The sequence below is a fragment of the Dermacentor andersoni genome, chromosome 8 (genome assembly GCF_023375885.2).
Source record: "Dermacentor andersoni chromosome 8, qqDerAnde1_hic_scaffold, whole genome shotgun sequence".
Lineage (NCBI taxonomy): Eukaryota > Metazoa > Arthropoda > Arachnida > Ixodida > Ixodidae > Dermacentor > Dermacentor andersoni.
In genome coordinates, this window is record NC_092821.1 from 1088009 (window position 1) to 1112201 (window position 24193).

Below are 24193 nucleotides of genomic sequence, written 5' to 3' on the forward strand. Positions count from 1 at the left end.
CGAAAAGCGCGCCCGCCGCTGTTGTGCATGTGCGCTCATGGTGTGCCGGCGTTTGGAATCACTCTGGATTACCGTCATCGTGGTGCCCATGTAAAACCCAAGCTTTGTTCGCGAAAGTAGATGGCACCGTTATTGTCTTCTCCCCCCGCGGCCGAGGCGGCGGCTGTTGCGCAGGCTCTGGAGAGCACGGTGAAGCTCGTCGAGCACGCCCTGCAATCGGACAGCTCATACCCGCTACTCGTGGACCAGTTCGCTGCTTACGGACCTCTGCCGAGTTGCAGCGGTCTGCAGGATCTCGACTACCCGGCAGATCCCTACTGTGTCGCAGCACCGGCGCCTGGTGCTTCGTCGCTGCTGCGAAGGGTGCCGTTGCCCGCTGAACTGGTCGAGCAGGTCAGTCAAGTGCGCCTATGCTTACTGCTGGGTCATAGCGCGGTGGTTGTCGTAGTCTTAGTGCAGCTAGAGCAGCGCGCGGTTGTTAATGCGTGGCTCACTGCATCACTTACTCAGTGCGCTGCTGCACTTGATTGGGGTAGGGAACCTCTGGTGGTGCTTGTCGAGGGGTCCGTCGGAGCGGACGTTTCAAGAGGACGCTACCTTCGGCAGTGTCTTTAAGACAGCTACGTCTGTATTACAACTGCACTAAAATTTATACTTACTTTACACTCGTTGAGTATTGTTACCCAGACATGTTTCTCGCCTTCCCCCCTGTAATGGAATGCCTCCAGTCTCTTTAATTAAGGTACAAATGAACGAAACGAAAGATCCTGACTGGTTGCACCTTTGCAAACTTTCATTTCCCCCACGGCCTGACAGATGACTTGCACTGCCGTTTGGAATATGGTATGTGATGAAAAAAATCGCCCTGGAGCTCCTGCTATTCCAGTCAGAAACTTGCCGAATAGACCCCAGCACTGCGCCTCTTCAGTTATTCGTCCCTGGCAGTCCCGGATTGGCTGAGATGCTGCACACGCAACGCTCATTGACTGAAAGCACCGCCTTGTGTAGTCCAGGACTGTCGGGGGACGGATAATCAAAGAGGCCCACTGAGTATGGTATGTAACTCTTTTGAGTATGGTAACTCAGGGAAAAGTAGTGTAGTAGATGGAATCCCGGCCATGGCGGCCGCATTTCGATGGGGGCGAAATGCGAAAACACCCGTGTACTTTGATTTAGGTGCACGTTAAAGAACCCCCAGGTGGCCAAAATTTCCGGAGTCCCCTACTGCGGCGTGCCTCACCTTTTTGTCTAACCATGTATGCTGGCGATACGCTCCCAGGAGTGAAAAACCTCTTGTAAACTACGCGTCTTGTCACTCTAAGCTTGTTAAATTCGGAATTGTAACAGGATGTATTGGTATAGCTGTAAAAAAATCGTGTAATTTTCCGCAAACTCAAACGACGGAACAATCCGCAAAAATGGGAAAGATACTTGACGGTATTGCGGGAATACACAAGTTTGCTGAGACAATCTAAATGCAAATATTTCCACCAGGATCTGTTGAGCATTCTGCGTGTCAACCCTTGCAAATTCTGGAACTCATTATCACTTAAACGTACTTCATGTCATAGTATCGCGTTAATCAACTCGGACGGGTCTCCTGTTTCAGTGAGTCAGCGTCCCGATGTCATGAACTCTTATTTTTGCTCGGTTTTCACTAATGAACCTCCCACTGATATTCCTACGTTGCCATCTACTCACTTTTCGGAAATACCGGCTGTTAATATACATACTCAAGGAATCTCCAATTTAATCGATAACCTTAAACTTTCCAGTGCGCCAGGCCCAGACGGCATAACGGCCAAAGCTTTAAAGGGCAACAAATATCAATCTAGCCGCTTCTTGAAATTGATTTTCACTCAATCTATTGCCTCTTCTACTATTCCGAATGATTGGAAAATAAGCAGTATTATACCTGTGCACAAATCTGGTAGTCGTTCTAGTCCAAGTAATTACCGCCCTATCTCTCTAACTTGCATACCTTGTAAAATTCTAGAGCATATATTGTACTCCAGCATTGCATCTCATTTAGACAAGCACTCTTTTTTCTTTCCCAATCAACATGGATTCAGACGAGGCCACTCATGTGAAACGCAGCTGTTTGAATTCACCACAGACCTTCACCTCCACCTTGACTCCCGTTTCCAAACTGACGTTATCTATCTTGACTTTGCAAAGGCGTTTGATCGTGTCGCCCATCTACGTCTTAACGCGAAACTTGCTTGTCTTAATCTCGACCCACTTGTTTTGTCCTGGATTGAATGTTTTCTCACAAACCGCTCACAACACACTGTCATCGATAACCTCAAGTCGTCAAGTAGGCCAGTTTTGTCAGGTGTACCACAGGGCTCTGTGCTCGGACCTCTTTTGTTTCTAATTTTTATAAATGACCTCCCTAATAGCATTCTTTCATCGATTCGGTTATTCGCTGATGACTGCGTCTTGTATCGGCGCATATCATCCCGTAATGACCAACTAATACTCCAGGAAGACCTAAGCAAAATAGCAAATTGGTGCTCTATTTGGCTCATGTCCCTCAACGTTTCCAAGTGCAAGTACATGTGTGTAACTCGCAAGCGGGACATCATTAACCACCAGTACTTTCTTAATTCCATACCATTGACTAAAGTTGACTCTTACCGTTATCTAGGCGTTACTATCACTAATCAGCTTACATGGTCTGCACACATAACTGAACTTATAAACGACTGTTCTAAATCACTTGGCCTACTCAAAAGATTGATTTTTCTGTCTCCTGTTCCCGTACGCAAGCTCGCCTATGAAACATTCATTCGGAGTAAACTTGAGTATGCCTCAGCAATTTGGGACCCTCACCAGTCCTATCTTACTAACTCGCTCGAAGCAATGCAGAATCGCGCAGCACGTTTTATCGCTTCAAACTATGACTGGCATACAAGTATAAGCGGCATTAAATCATCCCTCAGCATCCCTAGCCTAGCAATTCGTAGGAAGATTTCACAACTTTCCCTTTTCCACAAACTCTATTACAATTTTCCACATCTCAGGAACACTCTCTTACTTACGCCCAACCGCTTTTCTAAGCGACTCTTTATCAACCTGAGTCTGCAACGTCTCCCTGGTTCCTCTAATGCCTTTAACAACTCTTTCTTACCCAGTGCTATTGAATTCTGGAACGTGCTACCCAACAGCATAGTAAATGAAAGCAATCCAGATAAATTTAGACATCTCTTTTCATGTTTTCTAAACCCTTAACCTACCAGTACTATGCTGTTACTCTAACATCTAAGTTTTTTTTTTTTTTCACTTTTCTGTTATATTGCTGGTTGTGTTGCCATTTCTACTTCTGGTTTGTACCTTAGTTTATTTTTGTATGTTTTTAAAAATTTTTCTTGCCCGTCGTCTACTAGCATGTATACTAAGTTTTGTTTACCGTTATAGTAATGAGTTAACCATTGTATAATAATGACGATAGTGTTTCTTGATGCTTTTGCCCCCCCCCCCCCTTATGTAATACCCTGAAAAGGGTCCTTAAGGGTCAATAAATGATGATGAAATGTCCAGTAGCCTGATAGTCCAAGCCCAGAGATGCAGAGAGGCCGGTTTTCCAGATTCTGTAATTGCGGCTGGTGCTAATAAGATTATAAGAACGCTGAAATGTTCGGAACAGCCCAAAGAAAATGTCGTGGGGAAAAAGGTTGTTGTCATGCCTTATGAGCACGCGTTGTCACATCGTTTTAAGAGAGTAGGGGCCAAGTATGATGTGAGGGTCGTTTTTTCTGCTCCGATGAAGCTGGGTAAATTAGGGGCAGCAGTTCAGAAGAAGCAGGAAGGCGTTAAACGGAATGCTGCATGCAAGGTAAATCATGTCAATAAGTACATCAGTTGCAAGAAGGGCGCTGTCTACCAAATTCCTTTATCTTGTGGCCAAACTTACATAGGCCAGACAGGCCGTTGCATCAATATTAGACTAATGGAGCATGCCAATTCATTAGACAAAAAAGACACTAATCTGGCAAAGCATTGCAGTATTTGTAAATGCGTACCTTTCTTTGACGATACAAAATTGTTATTTTTTCATAGTGACAAGACTACCAGAGAAGTCGCTGAAGCATTTCATATCATAAGAAAATCTAATAGGTGCGTTAGCAAAACATCTTTACTCTTGTCGGCGAAAGAAATGGCATTGCTGCATAAAGGGTAGATTGCAAGGCAGGTACAACGCGTGCGAATGTTGGCTGTCCGGAGTTTGTATCTGATCATCGATGTATGACCGGGCGCATGCGTGCCCAGTTTTGTACGTATAAATGTTGACTTCTTACTTCAAATAAATCAGTTGTAAGTTCAGCGCCGTGTTTGTCTCCTCCTCATTCTGGTCCTGTTGTTTAGCGCTGTTTGAATTTTATTGTTCCCCGCAGGGCCGTCTGCGTTAGCAGGCATTTGGTGTGTTGCGACACCACGTACCCGAGCACACGAGGGTTGGACCGTCCCGCGTGTAGCCGTGCGCGGCTTAGCTGTGTCTGGGGAAAGGGGGATCCTGGGGGTTGAGCTGATGCTGGGTGTTTGGACCTTTAAGGCCCCCCGGCGGAGGCAACACACCCCTTTGGCCTCTGCTTCACATAGACGGCACCCCCGGACTGATCCACCCGGGGGAAATCGGTAGTTGCTTTTTCCTGTCTCTCTCTCCCTCCAGCCTTCGTCTTTCTCTCACTTTCCACCTTTCCTGTCTTCTCCTGGCTTCTTCTCACTTCCAATTTTCCAGGCAGCAAGGGTTAACCTTGTGTGAATAGCCAACCTAGGTTATTTCATATTTGGTTATAGTGGTAACAACGTACAGCTGGCGTTTGCAGGCCCTGTTTTTCAGGCCCTGCAGCGTCCCCTTGTAGGACTCCACGGTGGGTGGCTGGCGTTACTGCCGAAATCTCACATATATTTATGGATAGCTCCTTTCCTCCACTTCCTGATCGCCCTCAGAAAAGAGGGCGCACCGATGAAGTTCTTCAGTTTTTCGGATGCCAAGTCCACAACTTCCCACGTTTCCATGTAGTTCACTCGGAAAAACCCGGCAAACCAGTGCGCACTATTTCACTGTTCCTTGTATCAAAGACTTTGACTGATGTTTTTGGAGCTGGTTATAAGGCGACCAGGATGGCAAGCGGTGATCTCCTCCTGGAACTCCGTGATAAGAAACACTGCCTAAGCTTGTGTCATTTGGGGATAACCAACTAACAGTAACCCCGCACTGTACTATGAACACCACCCGCGGCGTTGTGTCGGACGATGACTTGCTGGAGCTCACTGAGGCTGAACTCTTGGAGGGCTTCAGTGAACAGAATGTAATCAATGTGAAAAGAATTAAGATGAGGCGAGATGGCAAAGAAATCCAAACCAAGCACTTGATAATCACCTTCAGATCAAGTGTCCTGCCTGAGTCAATCGAGGCAGGGTACATCAAGCTCCGTGTTAGGCCGTATGTGCCCAATCCGCTCAGATGTTTCAAATGCCAACGTTTCGGCCACAGTTCGCAGAGCTGCCGAGGCCGTCAAACCTGTGCGAAGTGCAGTGCCCACGAACATACCTCTGAAGCTTGTGAGAACACTCTCCAATGTGTAAACTGTGAAGGGGAGCACGCCGCATACTCGCGGTCGTGCCCATCCTGGAAAAAAGAAAGAAATTGTGACAATAAAAGTCGAGGAAAATATTAGTTTCAAGGAGACACGCAGGCGAGTATCCTACCTGCCCAAAAACACATTTGCCGAAGTGGCGCGTCAGGGGGCAGCGCCACAACAGTCTCTGGCGGCTGTACGACTCACACCCAGTGAGGCGGCAGTAACGCCATCCGCACCCCCCCCCCCCCCCCCCCCCCCCCCCCCCCCCGGCGGCTGCAGCTAGCGCTGCTGCGCCATCTACCTCCGGGCAGGTGCCCCCAAAGGCCTTGTCCAATGTGCCGAGGCCTTCACGCCAAACAAAGCGCTCAGAAGAGCGCGTGTTCAGAGCCTCGCGAGAGGCGATGGACACAACCACCAGCAAGATGGTGCCACCAGCGCCTAAGGAGCGGCGATGCGCTCTCGACCGCTCCGAAAGAGACAAAACTCCCGTCACGGCGCCTGAAAAAGGCCCGTGAGCTAACTCTTCTCTCTTAAACACACAGTACCCAACACATTTATCATAATGGAAACACAAATACTACAGTGGAATGTACGAGGACTTTTACGTAACCTCGACGACATTAAAGAACTGTTACACAAACATAATCCAAGGTTGCTGTGTGTTCAAGAGACACATCTGAAACCTACAAACACTAATTTTCTTTGTATTTACTCTATCTTTCAGAATGACCGCCTCTGGCGGTGTAGCAATAGTAGCCCACAGATCTGTCGCTTGCCGACCCGTCGCTCTTAACACGCCCCTCGAGGCAGTGTCAGTTCGGGCCATTCTTTTTCACAAATTAGTAACAGTGTGTTCCATTTATATACCGCCAAACCAGTGTCTCGAAAAAACAGCCTTTTATAACCTCATTGACCAGCTCCCCGAGCCTTACATACTCGTGGGAGATTTTAACGCCCATAACCCGATGTGGGGAGACTCACGATGCGACGCGAGAGGTCGACTCATTGAAAATTTCCTTTTAAACTCTAGTGCGTGCCTCTTTAATAAGAAAGAACCGACCTACTACACTCCACAGCATAATTCATACTCCTCAATAGACCTGTCTATCGGTTCTGGTTCTATCTTCCCTGATTTAGAGTGGTCTGTAATTAAAAATCCATTTGGAAGTGATCACTTCCCATTAACTCTAAACCTAGTAACACAACATGACTCCCCTCCGCCTGTTCCTCGCTGGAAACGAGCCGAGGCTAATTGGGAATGCTTTAAAGAATCCACCTACATATTACCAGATTTTATAAGTGATTTTAGCATAGATCATGCCGCGTCATATTTTACCGCTCTTATCATTGATGCAGCAGAGAAATTCATCCCTCAGACAAACGGCACTTCATTGAAAAGACGGGTCCCCTGGTGGAATAACGATTGCAGAGAGGCATGGAGGAGACAAAATAAAGCTTGGGGCAAACTACGTGAATGCCCTACCGCCAAAAATTTAGTAGAATTTAAACAGGAAAATCCCAGGGAAGACGAACGCGAAGACAGGCAAAGAGGGCAAGCTGGCAGAGGTTCCTTTCAGATATAAATTCATACACTCAAGAGGCTAAAGTGTGGGACGGGCTTAGAAGGCTAAAGGGACAAGAAATTCATCCGTTGCCCCTAGTAAACGATGAAGGCAATAGCTTAGAAGATCAAGCTGACGCACTCGGGGAACATTTTGAGTGGATTTCCAGCTCAAATAATTATTCGAAGGCATTCCTACAGCACAAACAAACAGCAGAACGTGAGGCCATCAACCGCAAATGCAGACAGAACGAATTATATAACTAGCCTTTTAACATTGCCGAATTGACAGCTGCTTTGGCTGCATGTCAGAGCTCTGCACCTGGACCTGACAGGATCATGTACAATATGCTTAAACATCTCCACAACGATACTCAAATAACGCTACTCGCACTTTTCAATGCTATATGGGCTGCCGGGTACCTCCCATCTAAATGGAAAGAAGCTATTGTTATCCCTGTTTTAAAGCATGGTAAAGATACATCACTGCTGACCAGCTACCGTCCTATAGCGCTTACGAGCTGTCTTTGCAAGCTTTTTGAAAAAATGATGAATCGCCGTCTTGTACATTTTCTAGAGTCCAGCAATATGCTTGACCCACTTCAATGTGGCTTCAGGGAAGGGCGATCTACAACCGACCATCTCATGCGCATTGAATCAAACATTCGCGATGCTTTCGTACATAAACAATCCTTCCTATCCGTATTTCTTGACATGGAAAAGGCGTACGATACAACTTGGCGGTACGGAATATTGCGCGAGCTGTCGGCACTGGGCATCCGCGGCAACATTATAAACATTATCGAAAGCTACCTACAAAACCGTATATTTCGGGTGAAAATAGGTAATGCACTGTCGTGTACATTCACACAGGAAACTGGTGTACCCTAGGGAGGCGTACTCAGTGGCACTCTGTTTATCATTAAGATGAACACACTCCGCGCTTCATTACCGCCAGCTATATCTTATTCCGTCTACGTAGATGACATACAAATAGGTTTTAAATCCTGTAACCTTGCAGTGTGCGAAAGACAAATACAGCAGGAATTGAACAAGATATCTAAGTGGGCCGACGAAAACGGGTTTAAAGTGAATCCAAACAAAAGTTCTTGTGTGCTTTTCACAAGAAAGAAAGGGCTCGTTGCAGATCCCAATATCGAAATGTATGGCCAGCAAATCCTTGTGAACAAAGAGTACAAGTTTATAGGTATCATACTTGACTCTAAACTAACATTTATTCCACACATAAAGTATCTCAAGGTGAAATGCTTAAAAACAATGAACTTACTGAAAATTATATCCCATACAACATGGGGCAGCGACAGAAAATGTTTGATGAATCTTCACAAAAGCCTCATTCGATCACGATTGGACTATGGTGCCGTGATTTATCATTCCGCAGCCCGAGCGCGCTAAAGATGCTAGATCCGGTTCACCATTTAGGAATCTGACTGGCCACTGGCGCTTTCAGAACAAGTCCCATTGAAAGTTTGTATGTAGAATCAAATGAGTGGTCACTCCATCTCCAGAGAACATACATCAGCCAAACATATTTCCTGAAAGTCCACTCTAATCCTCAACATCCATGTTTCAATACCGTTAATGATATGACATATGATACACTCTTTCATAATCGTTCCTCTATAAGACAGCCCTTCTCACTTCGTGTGAGGGAGCTTAGTGTTGAAATGGATGTCCCAATCCTCAAACATCGCCTAATGCCTCCAGCTAAGCTGCTAGCTCCTTGGGAGTGGCAAATGATACAATGCGATATATCTTTCCTACAAGTTACAAAGGAAGCCCCAGATATCGAAATCCGAATGCATTTCCGGGAACTCCAGTACAAGTACTCCTGCACGGAGTTCTACACAGACGCATCGAAGTCACGCGACAGGGTGTCCTATGCAGCCGTCGGTCCATCCTTCTCGGAATCCGATGTACTGCATCTGGAAACTAGTATCTTTACGGCTGAGGCCTACGCACTGTTGTCGGTTGTAAAGCATATAAAGAAATCAAAACTCCAGAAATCTGTTATATATACGGACTCCCTAAGTGCTGTGAAGGCCTTAATGTCATTATTTAAGCACAATAATCCAGTAATCAATGAACTATATTCCGTCCTATGTAAAGCGTATATATGTAACCAGCATGTCATCATATGCTGGGTGCCGGGTCATAGGGGCATCGAAGGTAACGTTCTGGCGGACCAGGTGGCCACATCAATTGCATCATATTCTGTTAATCCTACCGCTGCAGTCCCTGTCACAGATCTGAGGCCCTTCTTGCACAGGAAACTGCGAAACGACTGGCAACGCTCGTGGGACATGAAAACAATAAGCTGCACGTAATAAAGCCACAATTAGGGTTCTGGCCTTCTGCAACAAAATCACCCCTAACAGATGTCCTATTCTGTTGTCTAAGAATAGGACATACATTTGGGACCCATCATTTTCTACTTGCTGGAAGTGAACCTCCAACCTGTAGTAGATGTGTTGACAGGCTGACTGTCCTCCATGTCCTCTTGGAGTGTCGGAAAGCTGAACCTGAAAGAAACATTTTCCGCTTGCATACCGTTATTACATCCCTCTACACCCGGCTATGTTTCTTGGTAAGGAACCGCTTTTTAACACCAAGGCAGTTCTCGACTTCTTAAAGGATGTAGTTCTACACGTTATAAGCCCATTAAATTTGTAGAGCATCCTCGCTCCGGAGGATGCCGCTGCAATAATTGTTTTAATAGCACATGCCTCCAGGCCCTTGTGTTTCAAGGGCTGTAAGGAGGCAGTAGTGCTCTAGCATATCTTATATAACCTGATGTATTTTTAGACATATCATTCTTTTTAAATGCGTCTTATTGTTCACAGTACACTTCATAAGTCATCGCCATAATCTTATTATACAGATTTTACGCACTTTAACGCGACCATTTTTAAGGCCCCTCTACAGCCACGTCACACCAACTTCATAGTACTCATGATTTCGCTGCAAACTTATTAACACGGACCTGGCGCTCTTTGGCCATACTTGGCCCTTGCGCCATAAAACATCATACATTCATTCAATTTTATTGTTACCATGCAACACCAACTCGCCCATCCGCTGCCACACTCCAGTGTGCCATTTATGTTTGTATGCAATGATGTGTTGTAGTGGACCAGTTGGTTCTGTGACGTGATGGAACAGTGTGCTGCGAAGCAATACTTTCAACATGGACACAAAGAACTAAGACATTCCACACATGTGAAGAGGAACAACAAGAACCACAGACTAACAACTGTTTAATGGCAGTTGCAGACCCCTGTGAATGTTGCTGGAGAACGCTGTGCCTTAAAACAAAAAGACAATTTAGTTGGGAGAGATGTATATACTTTTTTTCTATCATTGTCAGTAAATACTTAGTCTGTACTTCATGAGTGTCTAATGTCTTAGTTCTTTACATCTGTGTTGAAAGTATTGCTTGGCAGCATAGTGTTCCTTTGTATGCAACTTTGACGTCATTAAAAGTGTCTTAATTTCCACTGTAATAAGATCATGATTGTTTGTTTATTTATACTGTCAGTCCAAGAATGGACCATTGCAGGAGTGGATAGAAATAAAACAAGCATACAATATATCAGTACATGTACAACGAAAAAGGAGACAGGTGAGTGTCTGTATATGTACATCCCTTTTCTAATGGCTATGCATCACGAACCAGCCCAACAAGAATATCTCATAATACATATCTTTGTGCTTCCTTCAAGGACCCCATTCCATGTCTCCCTGTACCTCTTCATTTCTAGTTTTTCAATGAACATCCAATGCTAATCTACGTAATGCTTTCTGGTTTATTTCCAGCCATGACTGTATTTGTAACTTCAAAATGCATTATTGCACTTCTGAACTTCCCAGCTACATGGGCACCACCATGCAGATTTTCTCCGAAGCCGATGAGGTCCAGGTGGTTTCCCCAGTGTTTTGGTGCTTTTTGGAAGAGAAACAAACGTGTCTTAGAACGACAGAAAGCTGAGCTAGTTGGTAAGGACTCGTTATGCAAAAAAAGAGGTGAGGCGTGCAGACAGGACACAAGACTAGAGAAGTGGACAACACGAACTTCGACCATCAACTGAAGGGAGCACAGGGGCGAAAAAAGAAATAAGACACAAAACTCATCTCCGCAAGCTCAGGAATGGTAACACCACGTGTCAGTCGGGTACACGTGCCAGTCTACGTGAGAGAACTGTTAAGGCACTTAATCTCTTTCTTATGTAAAGTAATCGAAGGCTGACTCACGCACGCGTTTCCACCATTATAGATATGCCATGCTGCTACCATAAGACGCGTATCTTCATTCTTATGCCTGTACAATATCGCGCATTCATCTAACTCTGGCGTGCAGTTACAATCTTGGCAATGTAGGGAAAGACACGTGGTAATGCCATTCCTGAGCTTGCGCAGATGAGTTATGTGTCTTTTTTCTTTTTTCTCCCCTGTGCTCCCTCCAGTTGATAGTTGGCGTTCGTGTTGTCCACTTCTCTACTTTTGTGTCTTCCTGTCTGCATGCCTCACCTCTTTTTTGCATAATAAACAAACGTGAATGGGCAAGAAGCATTGAAAAGTACAGTGTGCCACAATGCGAATGTCGGGAAAAAAGTACAGTGTGCCACAATGTCGGGAAAAAGAAGCCTGCACCATATTCTTGAGGGTAATACACGAAAGAAGGTGCTGGTGATTTTAAAGCTGCAGGTACTTTTAAGTTCCTGTGTGTTGCTTAGGGTGTGGGTTCAATTGCTGGCCGTAGCAGTGCTATTCTGATGGAGTGCTAAAACACCTGTGTGCTTGGTTGTGCATTATGAGGTCTATCTACTAAGATGTCTCTTGTAGCAGACGTGTCGCTTCGTGATGTTTGATGCTACACTTGGACTGTAAAGCTGCCGACGGGTAAAATGTGAGTGATAAAAAGAGCACAGCACTTTATTAGGGGCCACCTTGGTTAGTCTTTCTGAGTGTTGGCCCATGTTCGGTGTTTTCATTTCCACTTTTTGCAAGTTAATCGTGAAATACTTAAAAATGTGTTGAAACCCCTGTAAATGTCGCTGAAGAATGTTGTGCCTTCAGAGAAAGAGGAATTTTAGCTGTGAAAGCTTTATAAACAAATGTTGCACTTTTTCAAGATTGCCCTATAGATGTGTGCTTACTGGCACATCTGATTGTCTCGCACAAACCTTCTTACGTGGCACTACTAAACTGCTTTGTTGTAATTTTGACTTTCTTAACCAGCATTGCACAAACTGAAGCAGTTTGTTATTGTGAATGATTACAGCGTTTATTTTATGTAACTGCATGGCTGTGAGCCACTTTAATAGTGTGCTTCTCTAATTTATGCCTGAGTGATGTCACGCTCACTATTTAATAGCTGGCTATCTTCTCTTACACATTTTAGAAGTATTAGAGAAAGCAACAAAAAGTGATGTACTGATGCTTACAGCACCAGTTCCACTACAACTTCAATACTAATGCTGTGATAGGAGCTAGTTGGTGGAGCATCATGGCTTGATCTGCACCCAGACAGTATGATGTTACAGCTGCTTTATTTTCTTGATGAATGAATTAAGGTTATGTATTCTCATTACATGCATGGAAAAGAACCAGAATAGGAACCCGCACAACATGGCTTCAAAGTGTTCGAGGCCCGACAACAGGCATGGCAAACGACAGCACACCACGAGTGCACTAGCATGCTCACAAAAAAGCAAGAGAGAATCTTCTCTCTACCCATCACACCAAAATTAAGTTGCAATCAGTATTTATATACAGACAAAAGCAAACTTAGGCAGATAGCTTACACAGCAAAGGAAACAGTTAACTATTTTCAAGCTAAATGTTAGTATTGTTTCAAACATCACTTGCTGCATGTACAATGTATGCGCTGCAAGTGGTGTTTGAAACAATGGAATACCAACTAGCCCGTACTCAAACCCTGCGTTAGTATTGTCACAGAAAAGAACTAAACTACCAAAAATATTACTGCTAGTACGAAAGGTGCTTTCGGGGCAATGTAACAATCTAACTTTGCTTTTGAATATTCAATGTTTTAGGGACAGTTCCAATGTATTTGGGACAATTCATAATGCAAAGAAGGGGTAAGGCATGGAGACATGGACACTAGAGGAGTGGACAACACGAACACCACTTCTCTTGTCTGTGTCTGCACGCCTTACCCCTTCTTTGCATTATGAATCCTTGCCAACTAGCCCAGCTTTTTGTCGTTCTTGGGACAATTCCATTAGAAAATGTGGCTTAATGCAGGAAATCTACAAAAAAGCAGCCATTTCCATAGATGGGAAAACCTGACATGACGCGTCTTAAAACTGTAAGAACACACACTTACCTTGTCGTTTTTCTTCTTGAACATGTGCAGCATTCAATAATTAAAGTTCTTGTTTTGGTTAGAGCTGTGGATAGTTCGTATATGCAGTATGGCAAGTGTTGCGTGCTTCATAATCTCTGACGTAGTAGTTCTGTGGAAACCCGCAAGGTGGAGAGAAGTAATGAATAAAGGGAAAATCGGACATCCACCCGTTCGTAGCAATTGCTACAAAGGAAACCCATACCAGTTTCTCGAAAGAAAAGCTTCGTAGTTGAAAAATTCGTCCTGGTCCGGGATTCGAATTTGGGACCACTGCATTTCCGGGGCAGCCGCTCTACCATCTGAGCTAACGAGGTGGCTAGCAGATGGCAGGGCGAAGTCGAATGTGTCGACAACACGAAGCAATGGCAAGTGTTTGACGTAGTAGTTCTGTGGAAACCCGCAAGGTGGAGAGAAGTAATGAATAAAGGGAAAAAGAAATCTCTGTTCCATAAAAAAGACAATAGTCTCAACAAAGCATGCCACACAGTGGAATGCTGGATTTCCAGCGAGCTTTTTTTTTTTAATAACTATTGACACAAAGATGTGGGGCTCCCGCACCACAGGACGGCACGCGCGAAGGTCGGCGCCACGAAAGACGATGAAGTGCGTAAGCTGCACACTCTTGTTCTGGCCTGCCATTAAAGAGAAGCGTCTATTTTGCAAGACTCAGTCTCCAATCTACGTGACATTTTTCTGGTGGAGGTGCGGGGTACATGCTACCACTCCCAGATCGAACACCGTCTACAAGCCCAGTACGAAGTCCGGTCGAGCTGACTCCTGTGCACGTACGGACAAGCTGCCGACTTCAAGGACTGCTGCCTGAGCACGAGCCTCTACCAAATCAAGTCAGAAGGATGAGTACATCGGTTCCATCTTCTTCCTCGATCGCACCGACCGAGGTCGTACTTAACGAGCCGCGAATCCCCACATCTTTCCATGGGGCACCTTCGAAGGTGTTGAGGACTGGCTCGATCACTTTGAGCGTGTCGCAGAATTCAACTGCTGGACTCCAGAGCGCAAGTTACGCAACGCCTACTTTGCCCTCGAGGACTATGCGCGGACATAGTTTGAGAACCGTGAGGCGGCCCTATCGACATGGGACGAATTCCGATGGCAGCTAATCGGCTCACACGCCAGCCTCGATCGCAAGGAGTGAGCTGAATCTGCAATTCAGGCGGGAGTGCAGCGGCCGAACGAAAGCATTGCAATGTTTGTGGAAGATATGTGCCGACTTTTCCGATGCGCGGATCCGTCCATGCCGGAAGAAAAGACGCTCAGGAACTTGATGCGCAGTGTCAAACAAGAGTTATTCGGTGCCCTAATACGCAATCCACCTAAGACCATTGCAGAGTTTCTCGCGGAAGACGTGTCAATGGAAAAGGCACTGCAGCAGCGAACAAGGCAGTACAACCGCGACGTGTCGACCCTATCGCGTGACTCTCTTGCTATACCCCTGGACAGTACTGATGCCTTGCGGGAGCTCATTAGGCTTATTGTTCGAGAAGAGCTCCAAAAGTTTCAGGTGGCTTCAGCATCGTTACAGTTACTCGCTCTGGCTGAGGTTGTACGGGAGGATATCAGGCAGGCAGTCCAAGTCCCAGAGCGAAGCGAGACACCACAGCACGAGGTACGGCAGCCACTACCTTGCATGTCGTATGCAGAAACTGTGCGAAGTTCATTGTCCCCGATTTTTCGCCATGTGAGCGACGTCCCAGACTTCCATGGTGTGCGCGCCATTGAACAAGCAACTGGCAACTTCAGGCCTCACCGCACACCATTCATGGCTGAAACGCGACCACCCCGCAAGAGCAACGTATGGTGCACCACAGGCCGGAGGCCCTTGTGTTTTCATTGTGGTAAACCCAATCACCTCTACAGGGCGTGTCCTTACCGCCAAGCTGGGTTCCGTGGATTTTCACTGAATGCGCCATGCCCGCGCAATGGTGAACGCCCTCTGGAGATTGAAGCATACCTCACGGACACCAGGACATCATTTGCCCCATGATTCCTTGAGCCCCGGTCACCGTCACCCACCTGCAACAGGTCTTCCAGCCCCCTATTCACGCCGAGAGCAACCAGGCGTGAATAATGAGTATCCAGCGACCTGTGGAGTTGAAGTCACTGACGTTGCAAGTGCTCAAGATGCTCCACTTCGACGACCGCAATATGACGTAATTGAAACGCAGCGAAAGCAGTGTAGTTCTGTGTCAGTATCCTGTGACGTACCAGTTACCATAGATGACCACCAAGTCACGGCGTTAATCGACACGGGTGCGTACACGTCTGTTATGGGCCAGAATCTCGCGCGTATACTGAACAAAGTTTCGACGCAATGGACTGAAACTCAGATTCGTACTGCAGGAGGGCATCTCATAACTCCAATGGGCCAGTGCACGGCACGAGTTGACATTCGGGGCTTCACGTACATCGGCGACTTCGTCATTCTTCCTGAATGTTCAAAGGACCTTATACTCGGCATGGATTTTCTACAGGTGAATGGTGCTATCATGGACCTGCAAGAGCCTAGAGTCAGCTTCGCTACTACGCAAGTCATAGCGAACAGTAATGACAACGACCATGACATTGCGCTTTGCGTAGCTGACGATCACGTCACGTTGCCACCCAAGAGCAGCGTGCTTACCCTTGTCCGATGCGACATGGAGGACGACACTGAAGAAATTGCTGAGGAAAACATGCCCCTGCTTCTTGAGTGCCACATTTGTATAGTCAGAGGGTTTCTTCAGGTGCGAAACAAATCTTCAGTCGTCTTGGTAACAAACTTTACCAATGAATATCGGCATGTACTGCGATGAACGACAATGTCATTTCTTTGCGAAATCACTGATGTTACGACATTGCCACATTGGAAACTGCATCGTCTCAGCAATCTGAGTTACCCAGCCTAAAAAAATGGATTCACGTTAACGCCGCTCTGCCAGACCATCAGAAAGACCGTTTACTGAGTCTCGTGAATGAAATTGTGGATTGTTTTTCAACATCATTCAAAGTGCGGCACACGTCCATCACAAAGCACCGCTTTATTACAAACGAGTCCGCACGTCCTGTTCGTCAGCATCCTTACAGAGTGTCTCCAGTGGAAAGGGAAGCGATCAAGCATCAGGTGAAAGAGATGCTCCAAGACGACGTGATCCAGCCGTCCACCAGCCCGTGGGCCTCCCCTGCAGTGTTAGTCAGAAAGAAAGGCAACACACTACGCTTCTGTGTAGATTACAGAAAGTTGAATCGTTTGACCAAGCGCAATGTTTATCCATTGCCACGCATCGACGACGCATGGGATCATCTACAACATGCCAAGCGTTGGATCTTAAATCAGGGTATTGGCAAATCGAAGTTGATGAACAGGATCATAAAAAAACAGCATTTGTGACACCTGACGGGCTTTATGAGTTCAAAGTTCTCCCCTTCGGTCTCTGTACCGCACCTGCCACCTTTCAGCGGATGATGGATACCATGCTTGCTGAACTCAAATGGCAAACCTGCATCGTATACTTGGACAACGTCGTCGTCTTATCGAGCACGTTTGATGAACATCTCGCACGAATCGAGAGTGTCCTCGCTGCGATCAAGGCTTACGATCAAGGCTTTCAGGCTTACCATCAAGCCTGAAAAATGCTACTTCGTGTTCCAAGAGCTCAAAATTTCTTGGCCATGTCGTTGGTCCTCAAGGTGTCCGACCAGACCATGACAAGTTAGCTGCCGTCGCTGAGTTTTCACCACCTACAGACAAGAAAGCTGTCCAACGCTTCCTTGGTTTGTGCGCATATTATAGGCGCTTTATCGAGGTATTCTCGAGAATTGCTGAGCCTCTGACTCAGCTTACACGCGACGATGCGCCTTTCATTTGGGTGAATGAGCAGCAGCAGTCGTTCAATAAATTGCACAAGCGTTTGCAAGAGGCCCCAATACTTGCTCATTTCGACGAAGACGCTGACACTGAAATTCATACTGACGCCAGCAATGCGGGTCTCGGCGCAGTGGCAAGCTGGTGCGGAACACACCATTGCTTATGCAAGCCACAGTCTCACCAAGGCTGACAAAAACTACTCTACCACTGAAAAAGAATGCTTAGCGGTTGTGTGGGCAATTGGTAAATTCCGACCCTACTTGTACGGTAGACCTTTCAAGGCTGTTGGCGATCACCATGCCCTGTGGTGGCTTGCCAACCTCAAGGATCCTTCAGGCAGACTAGCCCATTGAAGCCTGCGCTTACAAGAGTACAATATTACAGTTGTCTACCGATCTGGAAGGAAACACAGTGACGCTGACTGTTTGTCACACGCACCACTCCCTATGACGTCATCGGACCCTGCCATCGGACCTACTTGCCATTTGTCGGTGTTATCGACGCCAAAAAGATGGCTGAGCACTAGCACGCTGATGCTGAGCTGCTGCCGCTGATCGAGCACCTCCAAGGAGTTGAAGGCATTTTACCCCACTCGCTTGTGCGCGGCTTATCATCATACTACTTGCACAACAACGTCCTTTACATGAAAAACTGCGGAAGCAGTCCCAATACGTACCTCCATGTCGTGCCGTCGGTGCTACGCCAAGACATTTTGCAAGCCTGCCATGATGAGCCATGCGCGGGACACCTGGGATTCGCTAAGACATTAGCGAGGATACGACAGAAGTATTACTGGCCCCGGCTTTATTCTTCTGTGCAATGGTACGTGAATACCTGCCGTGATTGTCAGTGCTGCAAGAAACCACCAGTTAAACCAGCTTGCTTTCTTCATCCTCTGGACCCTCCTCAAGCACCATTCTAACAAATAGAAATGAATCTACGTGGGCCATTCCCAGTGACCTCTTCGCGCAACAGATGGATAGTCATCGCTACTGACTACTTAACCCGGTAGGCCGAAACCGAAGCTATTCCGCAAGCAAAGTCATATGAAGTGGCCAAGTTCTTTATACGCCACATTGTCCTACGACGTGGTGCACCGTCTGTTCACATCACTGACCGCGGTACAGCATTTACAGCTGAACTTATGCAGGACGTTCTCCAGCTGATGCATAGCTCTCACCGCAAGAGCACTGCGTATCACCCTCAAACCAATGGATTAATGGAACGTCTGCACAGAACGCTGGCTGATATGTTCTCCATGTATGTCGACGTAGAGCACAAGAGGAGGGACGAGATCTTGCCCTATGTGATTTTCACGTATAACACTGCTGTACAGGACACTACGCAGTTTATGCCGTTCGAACTTGTATATGGGCGCCGTGCTACCTTTGGCTGATAATAGCCCGACCAGCGAACACGTGGAAAGTTCGTACAAAGAGCCGAAGAGGCATGCCAGCTTGCTCGGCATCGTATAAGGAGCCAACAGCATACCGACACCCTTCGCTACAACCAGGGTTGACGCGACGTCTATTACAATACCGGCGCTTGCGTTTGGGTCTGGATGCCCGTCCGTCGCCATGGACTCTCGGAAAAGTTGAGCCGCCGGTATTTTGGTCCTTAAAAGGTTACACGGTGCCCCAGTGACATGACTTACGAAGTCGTCCCCTGCAGTTCTGACCCCGGTTCACTCTGTTGATGTCCTCGCACTGAAGTTGTTCATGTAGTGCGCATGAAACCACACTATGCGCGTACGTGAACGCCGAGATGCATTTCTTGTGTCGCTGAAAGACTTCTTGACGTGAAGGAGACGGCCGCTTTTCGCATCAGGGGCAATTGACACAAAGATATGGGGCTCCCACACCGCAGGACGGCACGAGCAAAGGTCGGCGCCACGAAAGACGATGAACTGCGTAAACTGCACGCTCTTGTTCTGGCCCGCCATTAAAGAAAAGCGTCTATTTTGCAAGACTCCGTTACAATCTACGCTACATCACGTGGCAATCTACGTTACATCATCATCATCAGCCTGGTTACGCCCACTGCAGGGCAAAGGCCTCTCCCATACTTCTCCAACTGCCCCGCTCATGTACTAATTGTGGCCATGTTATCCCTGCAAACTTCTTAATCTCATCCGCCCACTTAACTTTCTGCCGCCCTCTGCTACGCTTCCCTTCCCTTGGAATCCAGTCCGTAACCATTAATGACCACCAGTTATCTTCCCTCCTCATTACATGTCCTGCCCATGCCCATTTCTTTTTCTTGATTTCAACTAAGATATCATTAACTCGCGTTTGTTCCCTCACCCAATCTGCTCTTTTCTTATCCCTTAACGTTAGTTACACCTATCATTCTTCTTTCCATAGCTCGTTGCGTCGTTCTCAATTTCAGTAGAACCCTTTTCGTAAGCCTCCAGGTTTCTGCCCCGTACGTGAGTACTGGTAAGACACAGCTGTTATAAACTTTTCTCTTGAGGGATAATGGCAGCCTGCTGTTCATGATCTGAGAATGCCTGCCAAACGCACCCCAGCGCATTCTTATTCTTCTGATTATTTCAGTCTCATGATCCGGATCCACAGTCACTACCTGTCCTAAGTAGATGTATTCCCTTACCACTACCACTTACCACTACCACTAACAGTACTTACCACTACTACGCTACAATATGTTGCCAATAGTGCGTTTAATTAGACCCTCTGTCCAAAGCACTTTGCCACTTTGTTCTCACTTTAAGTCATTTTGGTAATCTAGTGTGTTGTGACCTATTTTCATGCAATGGACAACACTAAAGAAAAAGCTTAATTAATTTAGGCTTCTAACAAGTAATTGTTCAAAGCTATTTCAGTTCATATTGGGGTAAGAGGTTGATTGCTAAAGAGAAATTGAGACATTTTCATTTTTTACATTTCTTGCCAAAATCTCAGTGCTGATACGTTAGTGTGATGTCACGGATTACAAAGCACTTTCCCACATTAGAGCTATTGTCGCATCCATGACCCTGCTCGAAACTGTGTTTCAAGAAGGTTCTGTGGGCAAAGTGTGTTTTGGGCAAAATGTTCTGTTTGTTCTGTGGGCAAAATGAGCAAACTGTGTGTGGCTCATTTAGAATGCAAAGTTGTCCATCTTTACTGATAAATAATAACTAGGCCTAAGTAGAATTCATCTAAATCCACGACATCACAGTGCAGGGAAATTGAAGGCAACGAGGCCAACTGTCTGTCACATTTTGCACTTTTTTACTTAACGTTTTCCTACGGCAAGGGTGGCTTTCGTGGTTTATTGCAAAAGGGCAATTTATGATTGCAGCTCAAAAAGCTTCTCCTCTTCTGTGTCCCTTTAAGCATGGAACAAAGAGCACTAAGAGTCTGAAAAGTATTTTAGGCTTTCAAATAATGAATGAAAAATTTGACGCGGTATGTATATTGATTTGTCGCTATTAATGAATCAAGGTGCTTTCCAAATTGTTTTGAATACTCAACATTATCAGTTGTACACAGCTAAGCATAAACTGGAACAATGCACTGCTTTCTTATTCTGGCAACCATCATCATAATAATCATCACCAGCCTATTTTATGTCCACTGCAGGACGAAGGCTTCTTCCTGCGATATCCAATTACCCTGTCCTGCGCCAACTGATTCCAACTAGCGCTCGCAAATTTCCTAATTTCATCGCTCCACCTAGTCTTCTATATACTATGAGTAAGCTAATGGGCCTATAATTTTTCAATTCGTTGTCTCCCTTTTTGTGGATTACTATAATGCTTGTATTCTTTTAGTTTTTTGGGACCCTTGCAGTCGAAGACGCCTTGTATAAAGAGCCGCCAGTTTTCCAAGGAGTATGTCTCCTCCATCTTTGATTAAATCAACTGTTATTCCATCTTCTCCTGCTGCTCTTCCTCGTTTCATGTCTTGCAAGGCCTTTCTGACTTCATCGCTAGTTATAGGTGGAGTTTCTGTATCCTGTTCATTACTGTTTCAAATGGAGGTATCCTGACTCCTCTGGGTTAGTGTGATGTCACAGATTACGTCACAGGTCAGTATAGAATTCTTCCGTTTCTTTTACTATATCTTCCAGATGCTGATGATATTACCCTGCTTATCTTTCAGTGCATACATCTTGGTTTGTCCTATGCTAAGTTTCTTTCTCACTGATTTCAGGCTGCGCCCATTTTTTATGGTTGCTTCAGTCTTTCTCACATTATAATATTTAATATCTTTTAATTTCGCTTTGTTGATCAGTTTTGACAGTCCTGAGAATTCTATCTTAATCTCTTGAGTTGAACGCTTTCATTCTTTATCGTTTCTTTATTAACTCCTTTGTTACTTGGGAAAGCTTGCCTACTGGTTGCCTTGGTGCCTTGCCTCCCACTTCAATTGCTGCCTCTGAAGCCACTCTAGTTACGGTTTCCTTCATTACCTCTATCTCATCATCATATCTCTGTTCTAAGGCTGCATATTTGTTTGCATGTATCAGCCTGAATTTGTCTGCTTTCACCCTTACTGCCTCTAGGCTGACCTGTTACTTCTTCTGGCAACCATATTGTACATAAAGATATGAAATTACGTTATTTGTCTACTGTAAAGATGTACTAATGCACAAACTATTAACTGGTGCAGTGTCCTTTAAAAATATAAAAAACATTGGAGCAATGTAGAAGTTATGTTATTAAAAGATGTGAACTGCACTAACTAAAACGGTAAGCACATACAGTGCGGTCCACTGTTAAATGTGCGGCTTTCACTTTGCTGGCGTCCTAGCTGCAAGTGGCTACAGAAGCGTTGGTAGAGATTCATGCTAGAAAAAAGTAGGCTAGCAGAGACAGATGTGTTCATTGCCAGTTTCTTTTTCTCAGTGGACATTTCAGGGTAATGGTAGTCATTCATTCACAATTTCTTTGTCTGTCACTGTGCAAAAGGCCCTGCCATAGGCTGCCCTGCAGTGACAGAGCATCTAGACATGTGCTCCACCTGCATTTATAACTTGCAAGGTTTGTGTTTTTTGTTGCATGAATTGATTCAGGAGAGGCTGTTTCACTGTGCTGAAAATGCAAAGCAAGTAGTAGCACAGCTTTTTGATGGTGGCACGTGTGCACAGGCGGCGCATGCGCAGATGCAGTGCCGGCTGGGCCTGTTTCCCGAGATAGGGCGGGCCTGGCTGGCGGTGGACAGTGACCTGTTTGTGTGGCGTTACGAGACGGGCGACGACCTGGCATACTTTGACGGGCTGAGCGAGGCCATCTTGGCCGTGGGCTTGGTGCATCCTCAGCCAGGAGTGTTCCAGCGCCAAATCCACTCCCTCCTCTGCCTGGCCACCTGCACTGAGATTGTCATTCTTGGTGCAACCCTGCAGGGTACGTATTGACTGCAGCAGTTGGCTTGTGATGTCATAACAGTTCAGCTCAGATTTTTTGGCACAATTTATTAATTGGGCTCTTTTGCTGAGTACTTTGTCGGCACACATATGGAACTTCCACTTCTGTGAGTTCACTTGAAGTCACCTGAAGTGACAACTATATCTAACAACTATAGTGTGTTGTCAACAGTCAAGTGCCGCAGTGGGCATATTATGGTTAATGAAAAAAGATGAGATTTTTGCCAGCAGTATTAATGTCAACATGGCAACACAGATTGCTTAGCCAAATGTGCTTTACAGTGCACTTAAAATAACTGCAACTGAGTAGAGCCAGATCTACATCCTGAAAGCAGCACTAAACATGGCATGTGAAAATGATGACTCCATACAAGTGATATTTCACAGAATGGTAATACAGCACAATAATGTAATATTTTACACAGGAATGTGGCAGCTAAGAGTTGGTCAACTCGTGCATGTGTTCACTCACTCGGAGTGGTGATGAACAGCTCAACGTACAGTTGATGCTCATTACAATGGATCTGCATGTAACATACTTTCGGATATAACCGACCATTCTTCGCCCTTATTTTGGTCTGGTTATATTATCAATGCTACAAGTTCCGCATCTAACATTGTCAGCTGCGACGGAATATCCAATACAGTGGTCAAATAGTTGGGGAAATCTTGGCTAGATGGTGTAATTACACCATCCTTTGCTGCAGCAATGTCTGCGTGTGGCATTGGACTCAATTATACTGTATTTCAGTTCTTCGCAGCAGAGCCAAGGCTACGTGACATGCAAGCGCAGATTCTTGCGCAATGAGATGTAGTGCCACAGTTCGGAACCTATTGGATCACTAAATGGCCTTGACAAGTGGTCTTGTCAGCACGTGTTTACTTGGAAGCTTCTCTGCAGATCTCAGAGTGGTTTATTGTGCAGTTTTGTTTCGTTATTTAATAAAACATTTATTAAGGCTCTATGATACTGAAAATGGAGCTCTCCACTTGTTCTAACGAAAACGTGCAAAGAAAAAGAAATATGCAGTGCTGTCGTACCGACATTAATTTGCATTTAAACACTACAAACAGTTAATAGCATTGACAGTGGCTAGATTCATACATTTAGTCAGCGCAGCTGCAAGCCTATCTACAAACCTGGTAAGCCGTCCTTTGATGACCCAAAAATCCTGTTTGTGCACATTGATAGCATTACAAGTAAAGTGGCAGAAGCATTTCACATAATAAGAAGAGGTAGTGGGTGTGTTAGTCAGCCTTCCGTAACCTTATCTTTGAAGGAAATGGGCTTGCTAAACTGGGGTGAACAGCGCTGTTAATCTCACCCACGACCACGAGGCAGTGTGTTGAGAATGACAAGTGCTTTTATTCACATAGAGCATGTGCGCACGCTTGATGTAAGGTTTTAAAAAGCCATC

At 45.7% G+C, this 24193-nt stretch overlaps 1 protein-coding gene across 1 annotated transcript in view; it reads left to right on the plus strand.

The window, feature by feature from the left end:
- The window catches only part of Nup154 (nuclear pore complex protein Nup154), a 308861-nt gene continuing 284668 nt past the window's right edge, over positions 1-24193 (plus strand). The window contains exons 1-2 of the mRNA XM_050174549.3: positions 1-393; positions 22500-22755. Of these exons, the coding sequence (XP_050030506.2) occupies positions 121-393; positions 22500-22755 (529 nt within the window). The 5' untranslated portion in view covers positions 1-120. The remainder of the gene's footprint in view (positions 394-22499; positions 22756-24193) is intronic.